The sequence below is a fragment of the Schistocerca gregaria genome, chromosome 3 (assembly GCF_023897955.1).
Source record: "Schistocerca gregaria isolate iqSchGreg1 chromosome 3, iqSchGreg1.2, whole genome shotgun sequence".
NCBI classification, from domain to species: domain Eukaryota; kingdom Metazoa; phylum Arthropoda; class Insecta; order Orthoptera; family Acrididae; genus Schistocerca; species Schistocerca gregaria.
Window position 1 is genome coordinate 726,853,264 of NC_064922.1, and position 17,051 is coordinate 726,870,314.

The 17,051-nt window shown below is 42.4% G+C and overlaps 1 protein-coding gene across 1 annotated transcript in view; it reads right to left on the reverse strand.

The window, feature by feature from the left end:
* The window catches only part of LOC126355582 (glutamate receptor ionotropic, NMDA 2B), a 1,429,141-nt gene extending 1,415,083 nt beyond the window's left edge, over nt 1-14,058 (reverse strand). Inside the window, exon 1 of the mRNA XM_050005946.1 lies at nt 13,740-14,058. Coding sequence (XP_049861903.1) covers nt 13,740-14,058 — 319 coding nt within the window. The remainder of the gene's footprint in view (nt 1-13,739) is intronic.
* Nucleotides 14,059-17,051: the final 2,993 nt, after the last annotated feature.

A 17,051-nucleotide genomic window follows, 5' to 3' on the forward strand; every position in this document is an offset into this window, starting at 1 on the left:
ACCGTTGACAACAGCAATTACATACCGGAAGCTACAATACATGGCTGAAATAAGGCCGAATATTTGAACACATACCAGTGCTCGCACTAGAAATACCAGGCCGTTAATTTGACTGCTTCACTGACTCACCTGACAGTAAAAAGATGAATTCCCTCGCACATGGAGCTAAGAGTGCTGCACTCAGCAGACTGCCTCGAGTATGGACTGAGGTCACGCACGCACGCACCCATAGTTAAAAATTTCTTACCAACTGTGTAAAATGGAAATTCATACGGGGGGGGTGGGGGGGGGGGGACGAAATTAGGAGCATGTCAAGGCGAACGGAAACCCAGGACCCATCATTCGCTTTTCCAGTAATTTTTTAGCAATCGACTTCCAACGTAAACCTTGAACCACGTATATAAAGCATATCATATTAATGCTAAGTATGAGTAGCTTTTACGAGTTACCACATTCTCTTCCGTTTTTGGGGGGGGGGGGGGAGGGGAGGGGGAGGTGGGAGGGGAGCGATCAATTGCTTTTCGAATGGTCTAATACAGTCCGACATTATTTTCTTTCATTTGCCAATCCTTTCATGTCAGAGTAGCTTCCTATTGACTATTTTTCGTTAACGAGACGAGAGTGGCTATCGTATGCGTGGGTATCCTTCAGTTTTTACACAGCTCAAATTTGCCACCATTATTCGGGAGAGCATCTGGGATATTATTCACTCTTGGACCGATATTTCGGTTGACACTCTTTCAGCCAGTCTCAAGGTGAGTCTTTAACAAGATTTTTAAAATACTTTAGACTGTGGAGTAAACTGTTATCTATGATGCATGCGCGTTTACTCCACAGTGCAAGTGCTTTAAGACCCACGCAAGCGCTTCACCTTGAGGATGGGTGAAAGGTGTCAGCTGAAATGTCGGTATAAAAGTAAATAATATCTCGAATGCACTACCGAAAACAGCAGGAATACAGTGTGGATGTTTGACATGCGTCTCGTTTAGGTTCAAAATGGTTCAAATGGCTCTGAGCACTATGGGACTCAACTGCTGTGGTCATTAGTCCCCTAGAACTTAGAACTACTTAAACCTAACTAACCTAAGGACATCACACACATCCATGCCCGAGGCAGGATTCGAACCTGCGACCGTAGCAGTCGCACGGTTCCGGACTGCGCGCCTAGAACCGCGAGACCGTCTCGTTTAGGGCACACTAAATATCTGAAAAGGGAAAATGAAAATTTGATCGTAAATATAGTTGTCAAAAGTACCCTACGGTAGTAATGTATAGGATATATTCCTGTAAAATCGGGCTGTTCTTTTGGGAAGGAAAAAAATCTTTGTAATCCTTTGCTTATATCTTCATTCACGTAGAAGATACAGTCTTTTAAAATCTTTTAGAAATCCTTGAAAGTTGAAAGTTCATAACGCTATTTTTAGAAATTGTCAAAATCGAAGTAGCCATCTTATATCCGGTTTAGTGGGATTAATTTACGGAAGCTGTTTCTCATGAAACATGTGACCTCACTGCGATCATAATGTAGTTCAGATCTTCAATATTTGTTTGCAGAGTTAAGAAGAGTTTTTCAAAAGGAAAAGAACAGCGACTATTTGCGGCACACGATGACCACTGTTGCCGTGTTGGTAGGGAAAAGAAAAAGATGGATAATTTCAAGAAATTTTATGTTTTTGCCGAAAGTGTCTGTTACACGAGAACGAAACTATGTAACATGAAACTCTGTTCTGATAAGCCGCTTGCCTGGTTCACGGTGATCGGTCCATGTTGCAGGCTACCCATCTAACGACTTGCAAGGCAAACAAAATTCTGATTTTCGAAATTTCATAGATTTATGGACAGGATAAAAAATTGAAAGTGTTGTCACAATCTACACATTAAGAGGTATCAACTTCCAGAATGAGATTTTCACTCTGCAGCGGAGTGTGCACTGATATGAAACTTTCTGGTAGATTAAAACTGTGTGCCGGACCGAGACTCCTGCCCGCGAAAGGCAAAGGACCCGAGTCTCGGTCCGGTACACAGTCTTAATCTGTCAGAAAGTTTCAGGTATCAACTTATTTTAAACGTTTCATCCATTAACACAAGTATTACAGCGAGAATAAACTAAAACTATTTTCTTCATCTTAAGTTTACTGCAGGTAAGTAAAGGAAATTTTACACTAGAAGCGGTTGCTCTTTCACGCAGACAAAAATAAAACACTTAGAAGCTCTATATATATATATGCCATTTAATTTCATAGAAAAATCCCTTTGATTGTCATCCGCTCGCAAATTTACAGCGCAGTGATTCGTCGACCATATTCCATCCCCGTTCTGTAGCCCTTCACGGCAAGCCATCCTGGGCTTACATTTCAGCAAGATAATGCCCGTCGATGCCTGTCTGCGCAAGGATAGAGTTGCTACTGCTTCTCTTTGCGTTTTCAAAACCCCGCCTTGACCAGCAAGGTTGCTGTCTCTCTCCCCAGTTGAAAACGTTTGGAGCATTTTGAGCAGGCCCTCCAACCGATTCCGTGTTTTGATGGTCTGGACAGACTTTGGTACAGTAACACTGAGGGGGACATTCAATAACGCTATCAATCCGTACCAAGCCGAGTGACTGCTTGCATAAGGACCAGAGGTGAACCAATACATTATTGACTTATTTAATTTGTTAAGCTCTTTCTCTTGAATAAATCATCCAATTTATCCTGGAGTTGTAATCGTTTGCTCGTCTATACATGTACCACACATCTACCGATTTCCGTCCCATTCGGATAATTTCTTCTTAGTGCGTCGTTTCATTTTTGTCTTAGAACGTGTAGTACAGATGGTCTGAAGATGGTGAAATATAAATCGAACACGACTGCTGAATAATAAATAAACGGCAAGTGCAACTGTTGAACACAAATCTGTGTCTACACGATTACTTTCCTATTCTTACTAAAGTTCTTGGCCAAAGGATTCGTAGAACAATTTTCAAATTATTTTTCGACCGTTCCTCTATCGAAGAGCACTTGGGGAAAACGAAAACTGCAACACCTCTGTCCTAGTTCTGACTTGTCTTATTTGATGACGATTACAATTTCTTCCTATGTAGTGTCAATGAAGTGCGTTTTGTAGTAAGAGGTGACTGAAATTTCTTCAAAAGATCTGCCGCAACAAAAGGGCTTTTGTTTCAATGATTACCTTCTGAACCCGCGTCTCATAGCCGTGCTACTCTCTTCCCTATTTCACGATATTACAAAACGAGCTGCCCTTCTTTGAACTTTTCAAGTCCTTCGATAATCCGATCTGGTAAGGTTCACATGCCGCACAGCAGTACTCCAGAAGAGCATTGACTAACGTAGTGTAGATAGTCTCTTTATATTTGTTGCTTCTCCTACTAAAGAGCAGTCTTTTATTCGCCTTCTGACATCATTTTGTGCGTGATGGTTGCAACTGAACTTGGTCCTATTTGCAGTCCTTAGGTGTTTGGGTGAATCGACCATCTTGAACTGTTTCATCTAGTAACCGTAATTTAACGGTTTTTTGTTTAAGACTCATGTGGAGGAAGTCACAGTTAATATTCTTAATAGTAAACTGTCATGATTTTGTCATTTGATTTGATCTTCTAGGTACTTTACTAGAGGTTAAACCAAACCATCAGCTGTATACAATATAAAAGTGCTCCTCAGATTGACTCCTAAATGTTTAGGGTAAAAACTGCAGAGCTACAACACTTGATCGGGGAACCCCTTATATTACTTCAGTTTCACTAGATGACTTCCCATCAAATACTACAAACTATGACTTTTCTGATAGTTAACCACAAATGAGGTCGCAGCTGATACGGTATTCCGTAAGTAACGAATCTGATTAGAAGCCTCTTGTGAGGCCATTTGGAAACCAGGTGTATTGAATCAACTTTAGATCAACTCTCCATGGCGTTCATTACTTTGTGTTTCATATTCATTACTTGGAACACAGTATATGTTCCAAAAGCCTACTTCAGATCGATACAGTGAAAGGTCTCAAATTTGTTGTTGTCAACGACCACTTATACAAAACGTTACGTGCAATTTCCAGATATTCGGATAACCATTACATACGACCCTTCGTGTAATGACAAGCTATGTTGTAGCAAAGCAGTGAGAGAAACCGCCGACTTTCTTTCGCTTGTCAAGCTCCACGTAGCGCTGACGTCCTTGCCCCCTACTACACGTCAGACGTTAACAAAGTAGGGACGTGATAAATGACAGGGACAAGTCCAGGGATGTCGATAACGCTTCCGGCGTAAATCCCTAACTTTTACGACGCGCCAGCGCTAGCTGCCGGGGCAGGAGGCCCTGCAAGACAGCCCGCCTTGGGCACAGAAGGGGGGAGAGGGTTAATACCAGCCCCGGCTCGCCAGAGATAATGCATTTAGCACTGGCAGCGCCTGCTACTTTGTGAAATTGGGTCGTAATTAAATGAGCGGCAACTGTGTGGCAGAAATTATACCCAACACTCGGCGTCGCCGCGTGAGGGGCAATCGCAGGAACCGGCGGTTGTCCTTTAATCTCCGGACTCAAACTAGTTCGCAACTTTAGAATGGCTAAAATTTCATCTCATCTCATTTCGTGAATTACTTATCTGATTCTCCACGTGTAGGACCCCCATCATATTCAACGCAACGTCAACCTGCTTCCCACCATTACTTGCATGCAAAAAAACTTTACCAACAGTTATCCATGTTCTTAAAGCGCGGCGATGATATCCAGACCGAACTAGAACTTCAGCCCGGTTTAAACGATCTTATAGGAGCCAGGGACATTCTAACTCTACGGGAATCCGTGATGTTGGTGCCCCATAAGAACGCAATTTGTGCAACTAGTGAACAAGCCGTGACAACAACTGTCCCGTAATTATCTTATTACTTTCGTTTGAGTTAAATGCTTCGCTCTTTAAATTAATCTGATGATATCTCCACAACCCGTCAATGAAAACTGATTCATCCATTTCCTTTTGCTGGCTAATGCAGTAGCGGTATTAAATAAGGTTAATTAAGCGATGTTAACCTGTTAAATTATGATTTTTTCGTTTTCAGCTGTATGACGCACTAGATATAATAATAATGTTACGTGTTTTACGACGCAGTGGAGGTTTTATAAGTTAGTCAGTCTAGGGGTTTCGTCCCGTTGCTGAGTGGTCAGCGTGGCTTATTGGAATGCGGAGGATCCTGGTTCCATACTTGGTGCTGCAAGGAATTATTCCTCGGTCAGAGGCCTGGTACAGGGTGCATTCAGCCTCATGAGATTTGCATACCGAGTTCTAGCGGTTCCAGGTTACTAAAAAGCACAACATACAGCTTCCAACGACGCCAATGACAGATGAAAAAAAAATGGAAATTTGTGGTGATGTCTTATGGGACCAAACTGCTAATGTCATCGGTCCCTTAGCTTACACACTACATATTCTAGCTTAAACTCACTTGCGCTTAGGACAACACACACCCATGCCCGAGTGAGGACTCGAACCTCCGACGGGGGTAGCCGCGCTAACATTTCAAGATGCCGAGACCGCGCGGCTACCTCGGGTGGCATTGGCATATGATATCACGACGGTCGGTCCTGCTGGGGCTCGTGGGCGGAGTACACGTACTTTACGTGATTTTAGTGAAACTGAGGGTTGTGTTATGTTCTTCTGAATGAGTATTATTTCAAGGTTAGTTAGAAGAATTACGCCACAGCTGGTGTGTAACAGATATACGAATATTACCAATGGATTCTCCGAGCTTGAAGCTCGCATAGGACAGACGGATGACCAACCACAGTGTCGCTTGACCCCTGTCTATAAGGCATTATTGAAAATTAGTGTTGGTGCAGCACCTGGCAAGGAAGTATGGTCAAGAATTCACTCTCACCATGATAGCGGAATGTTGATTGTGAAAAATTTTCCCCAAAACTAGTCTTCAACCTCTGCTACGATTGTCAGTATTATTTGTAGCTGAGTTTATAGTAATTATCTCCTTCTTGCAGAGTCTTCGAGTCTTCGTAATGTAAATGTGTGCAGTCCTTTGTCAGTACTTTCAATCCTTACTCTGTAGTCATGAGTACATCCACTAGAGAAATTATGTTCACTTCACATATAATTATGTAGCAAAAAGGCTGTAATCATAAAAATTTGTTTCTGGTACAACGTGTGAGCATGTGCATGATATCAAACAAATGGTTTTAATAACTGACAGAAGCTGAAGCGTAAAATATCGTAATTGATTTTGTTCATTTATCTAAAACAATATCACAAATAGCAGATTCGTGCGCCAGTTTCAGATTACATCTACTTCAGGCTCCGATATATTTTTATAATTCGCGGCTTATTTTGTAAAACCTTAAACCAAATACAATATACGACTGGTATTCTCGATACGAATGTCTTTCACATTATTGAGCGAATGACTGATGATCAATCAGTAATTTTAGAAACAAACACCTGGTTCAACACCACTGTAACATTTAGTTTTTGTATAATTTTGTCAAATGAAGAGATTTTTGGTGGTTGCACGGCAGCAACCAGCTGCTAATTGGTTTTAGGTTACTGTATTCATAAAATGCAGTTACTGCTTTGAAATTAATACAAGTCATCATCAGACGAATAATCATGCTTTCGTCAAAACATGTCATTTGGTTTGCTGGTGAGCTTCTCTCCTATAAACAATAATTCACAGTTACAAAAGTACACTGACGGGAAAAAATCGAAACATCAAAACATTATTTGTGTAGAATAATGAAATTTCGGGAGAACATTTGTCTAGGATTTGTCTAGGTAACATAGTTAAGTGATTAACACTGAATTATCACAGGTCAATGTAAACGCGAGATAAGCCATTGCAAATATGAAATGATGGCACATTAATAACCGGAAAAACCGCCAAAATCTCAAGCATGAAAACATGAAAGCGTTGTGTTGTAAGGATGCCTAATGTTCGTTTGTGAGACGGAGTTCCATGCTTGGTTCACTTGGTCGTTTACTGCAGCACGCTTGGTGCTGTTTGTTGATGACGCTGGAGTTGTCGTCCGATGGTGTCGCATATATGCCGATTGAAGACAAGATCTGGTGAGCGAGAGGGCCAAGACAACATGTCGACTTTCTGTAGAGCATGTAAGACTTCAACAGCGGTGTGTGGGCAAGTGTTATCGTGTTGGAAAACACTCACTGGAATGATGTTCACGAATGACAGGGTAACAGGTCGAATCACCAATCTGATGTACAAATTTACGCTGAGTGAGATTGGGATACCCACCGGAGTGCTGCCGCTGTCATATGAAATCGCACCCGAGATGGTATTTAGTGGTGTAGGTCCAGTGTGCCCAGCGCGGAAACAGGTTGTTGGCAGGGCCTCAGCTGGCCTTCTTCTGGCGAAGAAGCAGACCTCACTGGCGCCGAGGCAGAACCACCTTTCTTCATAAAACACTACAGTCCTCCACCCTGCCCTCCAATGAGCTCTCGCTGGACACCAATGAACTCGCAAATGGCGGTGGTGAGGGCTTAGTGGAATGCGCGCTATAGGGCCTCGGCGTCAGCTCAGGACTGTCCGCAAAGTAACAGATTTTTAGCATTTCCTTGTGTCACTGTGGTGCCAGTGGCTTCTCATACTGCTGCTGTAGATGCAGTACGATACGACAAAGTCATTCGCCGAATACGATGGTCTTCCCTGACGGTAGTGCCAAGTAGCTATCCAGAGCCCGGTCTTCTTGCGATCGGACATTCTCCTGACCAACGCTCCCAACAGTAATGTACAGTAGCTACATTTCTGCCAAGTATTTTTGCAGTATCACAGAAAGAACGTCCAGCTTCTCTTAGCCCTATTAAACTACTTCGTTTAGACTCAGCGAAGTGTCGATCGATAGCTTGTAGATTTTACTGTATTCTTTACTAACATCGACTCACCACGACCTGTCTCAAAGGTAACTAGCGCTCACGACCGTTATAGCGTGTATTTAAAGCAAACTTGATTTGCAATCCTAATAGTGGCGCTACTAGCACCACACTTCTGCTACTGGCGGGAAATAAGCATAGACATCATCTTTTAGATGCAGAAACACGCCAACCTTTTTCAGTTTATGTCGCACAGCTCCTTCTTCGTGTTGCGATTTTTTTTTGCGTCAGTGAATAAAAAATATGTCTGCCGTACAGACCCGTGTTGTAATGCTACGTACGTATAATATCCTAATGGAATATTTGTTTTTAAAGATTTTACCCACCGAAAAATATTTTCACAGCTTTCGGCACTTTCACACTCACTCTCATTGGTTTTCATTAATAAATATTTTCGTTGAACACGAAACAAATTACGTATCCATGTTATAACACAATAAATGGCTGCTTCTTCTATATTTTACCCGTATTTGACACACAATCAGACAGCTAATTTCACTTCCTCCAGCCTAGATAATCTTGTCGACTCAACTCCTACTTCAATATGTGTACAATTACTTACCTACAGAAAAAAAACTTTGAAGCACAATTGTGATCGCTTCTATCAACCTAACCTGCAAAATAAAAACAGACCAATTCCGTACAGCAACATTGCATTTTTGCCCCAATTCTATTTTCCCACAATTAGCCTGTCTGCTCTGAGGTGATCATGAAGCATCATTCTCCAGGCTATACACTCAATGAATTCATCATCCAGAGTCACATCGATGCAAAAACGTTCACCTTGGAGATAACCATCGTTACATCAACAATGTCTGTTTTACTGATACTATCTGACGTGTAACGCTTCAGGTTGTTCTTTCGCCCTGAATGTCATAACCATTCTTATATCATGATCAGTAATATGTTAGGTAGATAGGTAGGTAGCTGTGTGGCGAGGCACCACCTTATCAAGGACGCAACACAATCATAACACTGAAAATGAGAATTATAAATTCAAATTTACGAAAGGATTTCGCTTATTTGCATATTTGGGAACTATGCCTATACTGAAAGAGGGGGGTCGGGAGTGGGGAGGCAATGATAGCGTATGCCCAATGGAACCTTAAAAATGCTGAAGAAACGTTACATCCGAAGTAAAGAGAGTTTGTTGTAAGTGCACACCTACATTCAATACCGTGTGTGCACACCCTGTGCACTGTAAGATCTTGGACCTCAATGATGTCGTCCACTGCATGAGAGGCTTCCTGCGACGACACATGCTCGTTGAGCTCGTGTCAGCAGATACAGCAGGCATTCCCAGCTGAATGATTCCAACCTGCTGGAGGAAGGTGCTCACGACGTAGCCTCATAAATTTGCCTCCTTAAAGACGATCCCGGGGCCAAAATGTTAAAGCCCAGACGACAGGGTTAGAGGGGCATGTCCTGATACTGCACAGGCCCCACATTATCCTCGATAATGTTGTGTATCAACCGATATATTATGTAAATATTACCGGAGGAAATGTGATTGACTCACTTCCCTCTTGAATCCATGTTGTCTCCTTTACTCTCTATTGCGCCACTTAATTATCGATTGTCTGACACATCCTGCAGTCTCGATGCCATCACGACCGAGAAGGATCATTAGAATAAAATGATACACATACGGTGCGAACAGAAGCATTTAGACATATTTTTTCCCTCGCCCAATACGTGAAATGGTACGAGGTACCACCGCCATCCACTGTACAGTAACTTAGGAAATATATCTCTAGATTTAAATATGGAAATAAATACTGCCCTACAGACCAAACTTTCATTTCAGATGATGCAATGCCCAATGCCCACCTTCAAGTGCACTAATGTGCTGGGGGTTTGTACTGATGTTTGTGGTGGACTCCAAGAGGCCAAATATATCGTGACAAGTCCGTTAAATACTCTGGCATAGCCATGCCAGTGGCCCCCAAATGATAGTGGTTAGTTTCGTTGTGTTTTCTCCGGGGTATCTACAACCCGTAATTTGCAGGTGACGCTCATCCGACATTAACCGCAATCAACCACTACGAGAAAGATCCTCAGCGTTTTGTGACTAACGACAGTTGTTGAATGTGCTAAGGAGCGGGCTGTGGTGTACGTGACGGGGGAACTACATCTCTCTTTTGCCGATAGTGACGAAGAGCGCACGACCTAGGCTTGACTTGAACATTCCAGTCATGTTGACAGACTCAACGATCTACTCAAGCCGCATTGGTTCGTCCCTGACTCACACTAGTAATCTATAATAACAGTGCTTTACGCACGTGAAAGTCAGTTTTACTATCTGCCAAGGGCATCTGTTGAAATAATTTTTTGTCAGCTACAGGTTTCGATCTTATGATTATTTGCAGATGTCATAAAATGTTAACGATAGCCAGTGCGGTAACATTACTACCGTGGTACCAAATTAAATGAAATGCTTCCTGTGTCACTCTTGTTGCATTATACGTGTACTTACAACGATAAAATACTTCGATATAGTTAACCGATCTTCGTATAAAAATTTTCGTGTGGAGCGTGGAGTGCATTTTGATTAACTGTTTGTCCTTTACCGTATTGTGTTTTTTGAAATTTAGGGCTGTTACGCAGGATGGTTTCATTTTATTTTACGCAATAGTATCAACTATGTCATGTAGGCTTTTGTGAATAATTTTATGACACTTGAGGTGATCAGATGATCGAACAAGTAATTATGTCATAATAGAGCTGAAGAGTTCTGAATGTTTCAAATACCTACGACCTGTGGGACATACAATACATTAAGCACGCGACAGTACATGGCAATTTGGTGTTATCAAAAGAATATCGAGCAAGAGGTTTCCGACGAATAACAAATTGTAGAAGATGTGAGAGTGGTACAAAAGTTATTTTCAAAATTTAATACCAGTAAGAACGAAAACTGACATACAATGTATTATAATTATCATTCTTATCCAACCAACACCTTTCTATGGATCCTTTTAGAAATGTAATTTCTACTATGCAAATCAGTCTGTAAGAGAACCCATTTCGCACTGCCAAATATCAGAAATGGTAATGTCATCAATTATAAATGTTTGCTTTAGTGTCTTGTCTCATCTTGTTATTGAGCGTTCTGCTGACGATGACATATCTGCATTCGAATGACTGTTGCGATTTTGGAAGTCCTGTTTCTAGACAGTACTCATTTGCAAAATGTTCCAATTTGTACAAAGACTGTTGTATACATTCTGTTTTCGTGTGATTATTGTATATTTACTGTTGAATTCTCGTATATTTTTGTTGTAGGGTTGACTTTTTCTAGCATTCCTTTAAGGTACTGTTTAACTGTAGGTTACGGCTAGTAGGTGTTATACAACAGCTTTGTTCTAGCTTTGTGCCGCGTGTTATTTAATACCCTCAGTTCTTCTCGCATTAATAAAAATGGCGCTTCATCCTGTAAAATGATATTTGGAATACATAACAGTCGACCTTTCAATCAACTTGCCTGACGATTGTTGCAAGTTGGTCGGAACATCGTTTTTATTAGATGATCGTGAATCTTCCAGATGACAGTAAACACCAAACATCGAATGAACTGCAGCTAAAATAACAGTCTACCTTCAACTAACTTCAGATTACCCTTTAAGGATTATATCCATTTTTTAAATGTAGACTGGATTTAACGGATATAAGTGCAGATATTTTTATAAGTGGTACAATAATATGTTCACACGCTAATGTGTTGGTTGTTTCTTTTCTCTGCGTCGAACAATCTTCCTACAAATGTCCCATGCTGTTATTCTACATGGCCGTACAGCACCACTAATGGACTTTGCCTGTCAGTGTAGACTAACCATTATATACCTTCAACATTTCTCGGCCCTGTCAGCAACTGTATAAATATTACATTTGATTTTAATAATCAACAGCCTCAGTTGCACCGTTTACCTAGAATTACGTAAGTTTCAGTCGGGATAACCCAACCCGCTTCAGAATAACAGTAACTAATGTTTATCCATAGTGGACATCGTCAAGTTAAAACTACAAATACATAAATTATCGTCAGACTGTAAAAACTTATCTGAAACCGCCTCGGCCCCATTTCGCGACTCAGTTGCAGTACAGCAGTCGTGGCTGCCGCGTAGCGGTAGTTACTGTTATTCTGAAGAAGGTAGGGTTATCTCTACTGAAACCTAGGTAAATTCTAGGTAAACGGTGCAACTGAGGCTGTTGATTATTAAAAGTAACCATTATACGTCCACATGTCCTCACTTCAACACCTGACCTGCAGCCCTGGAACAAATACGTATAAATGACTTGTTCTTTCCACATGTACCTGGAAGTTCTAACCAACCGAAAAACAGCCGACTTAATGACTATAATTATTTGTCCGTAAATGACGTAAATACTAATGTAATGTTATTCAGTACACTATCCACATTCAACAAAAAGATATCTGCGCTTTCACCGTTATATCCTGTGTGTCTGTATATGTCATTGACTGTTGAGAATTGAGCAATACTTTTCGAATGAAACACGAACTGTGATACATTTTTACAGAAGCTGATGACAATAAAACCAGTACTGCCAGCGCTGCGCCGGGAATAACGTCGATGTTTTGACCATCTTACAATATACTTATATGAATATGGTGTCTGTTCTTTCGGACATCTCCGAAAGAAAAGACACCACATCCACATAAGTATATAGTTCTGGCGATACCGGCCATGACATTCTTCTTCTGTGCGGATGCACACATATTCCCCGAACTCTTACGGGACTTAGAAGAATGTGTTCCACGGGTAATGAGTGTGTTGGGGTGGGACACTACGAGGTTAGGTTAGGTTAGGTTGTTTGCGGGAGGAGACCAAACAGCGAAGTCATCGGTCTCATCTGAGTAGGGAAGGATGAGAAAGGAAGTCGGCCGTGCCCTTTCAAAGGAACCATCCCGGCATTTCCCTGTAGGGATTTAGGAAAATCACGGAAAACCAAAATCATGATGGTCGGACGCGTGATTGAACCGTCGTCCTACCGAATGCGAGTCCACTGTGTTAATCACTGCGTCACCTCGCTCGGTGGAACACTACGAATGTAGTGTGTGCACATACAAGGTGAGAATGTGAATCTCGCAGGAGGCGTGCGTGAGATATTCCCTGGAGTCGCAGTATCATCTGTGCCCTCGTTAGCTCAGATGGAGGCATAGCACACTCATCCGAAATCCATCTTACCGAAAAACTTTTGCCGGTTATCTCCGCAGCGTCTTCCTTGACACCCCTCAAAGTTGGGGTGTGCCACGCCTACCTGTCACATGATGCAACACCCTTATCCAAATTCTCATGCATCGACCAAAAAAAAAAAAAAAAAAAAAAAAAAAAAAAAGGAAGAGAGACACAATACGTGTTTAATGTTCTTCTAATATTTTTTGTTTAATTAACAGTCATTTGTATTTGTTTAAATGATGCCTTGAAGAACTCTTGCATAGTGTATATATACGTACTGTTAGTTTTTTCAGTAAAGATTAATGAAAAAAGATGGATAGAGCGTCTGTCTTGTGAGCAGGAGATCCCTGGTTAGAGTCCCGGTCGGGTCACACATTTTCACCTGTCCCGGTTGATCCATATCAACGCCCGTGAGCAGCTGACGGTACAAATATAATTCTAATCTTACACTATGGCCCTATGAATACCACTACGAGTTGGATAATTTTTTTAAATTCTTTATTGAGGAGTAGTGGGAGAACGGTTTTCGTTAACGATGGTACAAACCATTTTTTGAGCAGCTATTGACATCAGAAATCGAGACTGACTGAGCTGTTCCTACCGCTTGGACTCCAAGAAACAATGTCGGCATTTGCACATCAGCAAAGACTGGGCGGTACTTACTCATGGGGCTGGGTGTGAGCGGCATGGGGGTGCTGTGGACGTGCTCGGCTCGGAAGTTGTACTTGCTGAGGAAGGCGAACTTGGGGCCCCGCGAGCGCGTCAGCGAGCTGGTGGCCGAGTTGACGGCGCGCACATACTCGCGCCGCCCGAAGTTGGTGTGCGGTGTGATGAGCCCGATGTGGAGGCCGGGCAGCGACGGCGCGTCGGTGGCGGGGCGCCCGCCCCCGCCGCCCCCGCGCTGCACCGGCGTGCCGCCCCCCGCCGCCACCAGCAGCGCGGCCAGCAGCAGCAGCGCCAGCTGCAGCCCAAGTCTAGCCATGCGCGCGCCGCAGCTGCAGGCGCCGCCGTCCTCTTCTGCCGCGCGCGGGCACAGTCTCGGCCTAAACCATGCCAGGAGCCGCTGCCGGCCTGACAGGTTTATCGCGCGACTTGAGGCCAATAGCACACGCTCTACAATCCCGACACCTGCTGCTCTTGGAACTCTGCACCGAACTAGACACTCGCTGTCAGGTCCTAATTTCTCTAGTCGGGCGATTATTTGTTGCAGTCACACCGTGTAAGAGTCAACATTGCCGTCAGTTCCACTACGTGGTCAACACTTTGCTCAAAATGGCATCCACCGTCTGTTGACATTCACCATTTCATCTCGTGACCCAATTCCTTCATACCGACGTTTATATTAACTTTCAGTGACGCGCCTTCGCCTTACTTTCTGCTTGTTCGTTCAGTGTATTACTCTCAAATTACTGCTGTCTGACCTACGTCAATTAATTACGTCTGCCTGCTTCGTAGCCGGAGACGACACCAAATGAAGTATTTCTAAAAGCACCAACCACTGACCTCAACTGCATTCACTCCAACGTTTCTGAGCCGCATCTCCCGATCGTTCCCTCTTTATAAAACCTTTCTTCACCACAGCTCAAGGCCAAGAGGTTACATTTCACAGTTATCAAACACTGTGCCTCACATAATCACAATTTCTCTATATGTAAAGTAAGTAGTAATCCGTAATGTTCTATTCACTGCCAGGTCTACCCTTTTAACTACTAGCTCCAAGAGTGAAACCCATATGTGATCAATAAAGAAAGTCAAGTCTGCTTAGAGCCTTCCTTTTGACAAGTAATCTTTCTCTCGCCTGCATCAGCACCAGAAACTGAACACACCTCTGTAATTCAACAGAGACAAAATTCGTTTAGCTCATTTCGTATCCCAAGTTCTATAAAATCTAATATTATACCAGCTTACTGAATTAAATCATTGAAATGTTTGACATTCCTGGTAATAATGGCTACAACCTCACACGCTTTATATATTTCAGAAGGCTTATTCTCTTCTTCACCTATTTCTTCGCTAAAATTATCATTATTCTTCATTAAGTACCTAAGAATACAAACGAAGTTCTAAGTGTCTGTTCAAGCGTAGTCTCGCTGGCATTATCCAACAAAATTTTTTAGTATACATACGGAGTTGTAGTGACTTAGCTTTGTCGAGATCGTCGGTGTAGCTATTCTGTTTGACCGCAAATGTACAAAAGATGCTGAAATTACCCTTCCAAAAACATATATAGAACAGTATAGTAACAGCAAAGTCCAAAAGCATCAGTCACTGTCTTTGGTTCTACACATTAATATGTCAGCTGAGTTCCGACCTCCAACTTTGCTCACTTCGGTAGCAAAGTTTGAATATTCTCCGCTGCGTCGCTTTCAGTCTGCGTCAGTATTACAAAGACAGCTACTGCGAGGCTGGCATTCTACGTCTGAGAGTGCGGCTAAACTTTATACTAAAACTCGCTTTACTAAAAGAGTGGACACGTATTTCTAACACTACGACATTGAGGGAGAATTGAGCCTTCCACTTCTTACGCCTAATTCGAATGCTTCCATCAACCATTAACAATACACACAAGACTTTAAGCATTTTGTTTGCTTAAACAACTTTCACAACTTTAGAATATATGCTTAGATGCCTTCGGCAACGGTATTAAATAATAGTCAAAAAATGAAAGGTAGTATGGCCTTTCAAAAGGCTATTTAATAGTGAAAAGCGTCCAACAGCGCATCATCCCTTACAAGTTTTACTAGTTTTATCGGGCAAATCTGATCCACAGTATCTATAAAAATGTGTCTCTTCCTTACAGATATTATAGGGAAGACTACTTTGCCCAATACATGAAGAATAGAAAATTCTAAAAAATATTTTGTAAGTACGGCTGCCCACATATAATATCATGGGAGCACACAATTCTGTAAAATAGTGCACTTGTCTACTAAGGAATAAAATTAACTGTCAGTAAATTATCTGAATGTTAGTGATGGACAGTAAGAGTCTTAAACATTTAATTACACTACTGCAGTGACTTAAATCAGGCAAATTTTCATAGATGAATTGTACCAACTCGTTTTAAGTAAACGAAAGTCACACGATTGGCAGTAATACATTCCTAGACCCTGTGCTTTACAAGACCTGTTTTATGAGAAGTAAAAAACTTTTAGTACTGTCTGAGAAAACTACTTTTTTATCTGTATACGTTAAGAGAAATAGAAAAATATGTCACATAAATTATTGTTCATTTTCATAAAAATGCGCAACTCTATAACGTCACGATGAACACTGCGAAATAATCTTAGTTTTCTCCCAAATACTTGATCTACAATGAAAAAAAATCTTCGTATGCTTACATTCACTTCAGACCGTGCAGCAACGTCGCAGATCTAATTGAATTAGTCACGCATATAACATGAGATACCAGACTACTAAAGACTTACTACACGTTCAGTATTCTTAACATTTGCAGCAGTGCACTCTAATAATCCACAAGTGTGTTTAAGGCACCACGTACAACGGACTGGTACGGACCAATCTGGTGAAAACAGTTTTTGTGGCTCTTTTACTTGGCCATAACTCGTACAAGATGCGTTTTGTTTGCTCATATACAGCAAGTTTTACTTCGGCCTTCCCATCAAATCATTCCACTCGAGAATTTTTTTTTTCCAATACATCCGCGAACGATTAGTATTCGACACGGTGGGCTGTGATTCTGAAGTTGCGCCTGTTGCACCGTCGACGCCGCCTGCTTAGGACCGCGACGCTGCCACTAGAGAAGGGCAGAGTGAGAGTCGCCGAAGCTGAGCCCCGCCCTCTTCTCGGGAGGCTCGCAGCGTCGGCCGGAGGCGGCTCTGGTCCCAGCGGCGACGGCTCTGGGAGGGGCCGCGGTCGCGCGAACGAGAAGAACAGCCGCTCCGGTCCGGTCCGAGCACGGATGCGGGCCGCGAGGTGGACGCGCGCGAGGCGGGACTGGACCCGGTCGGCGGC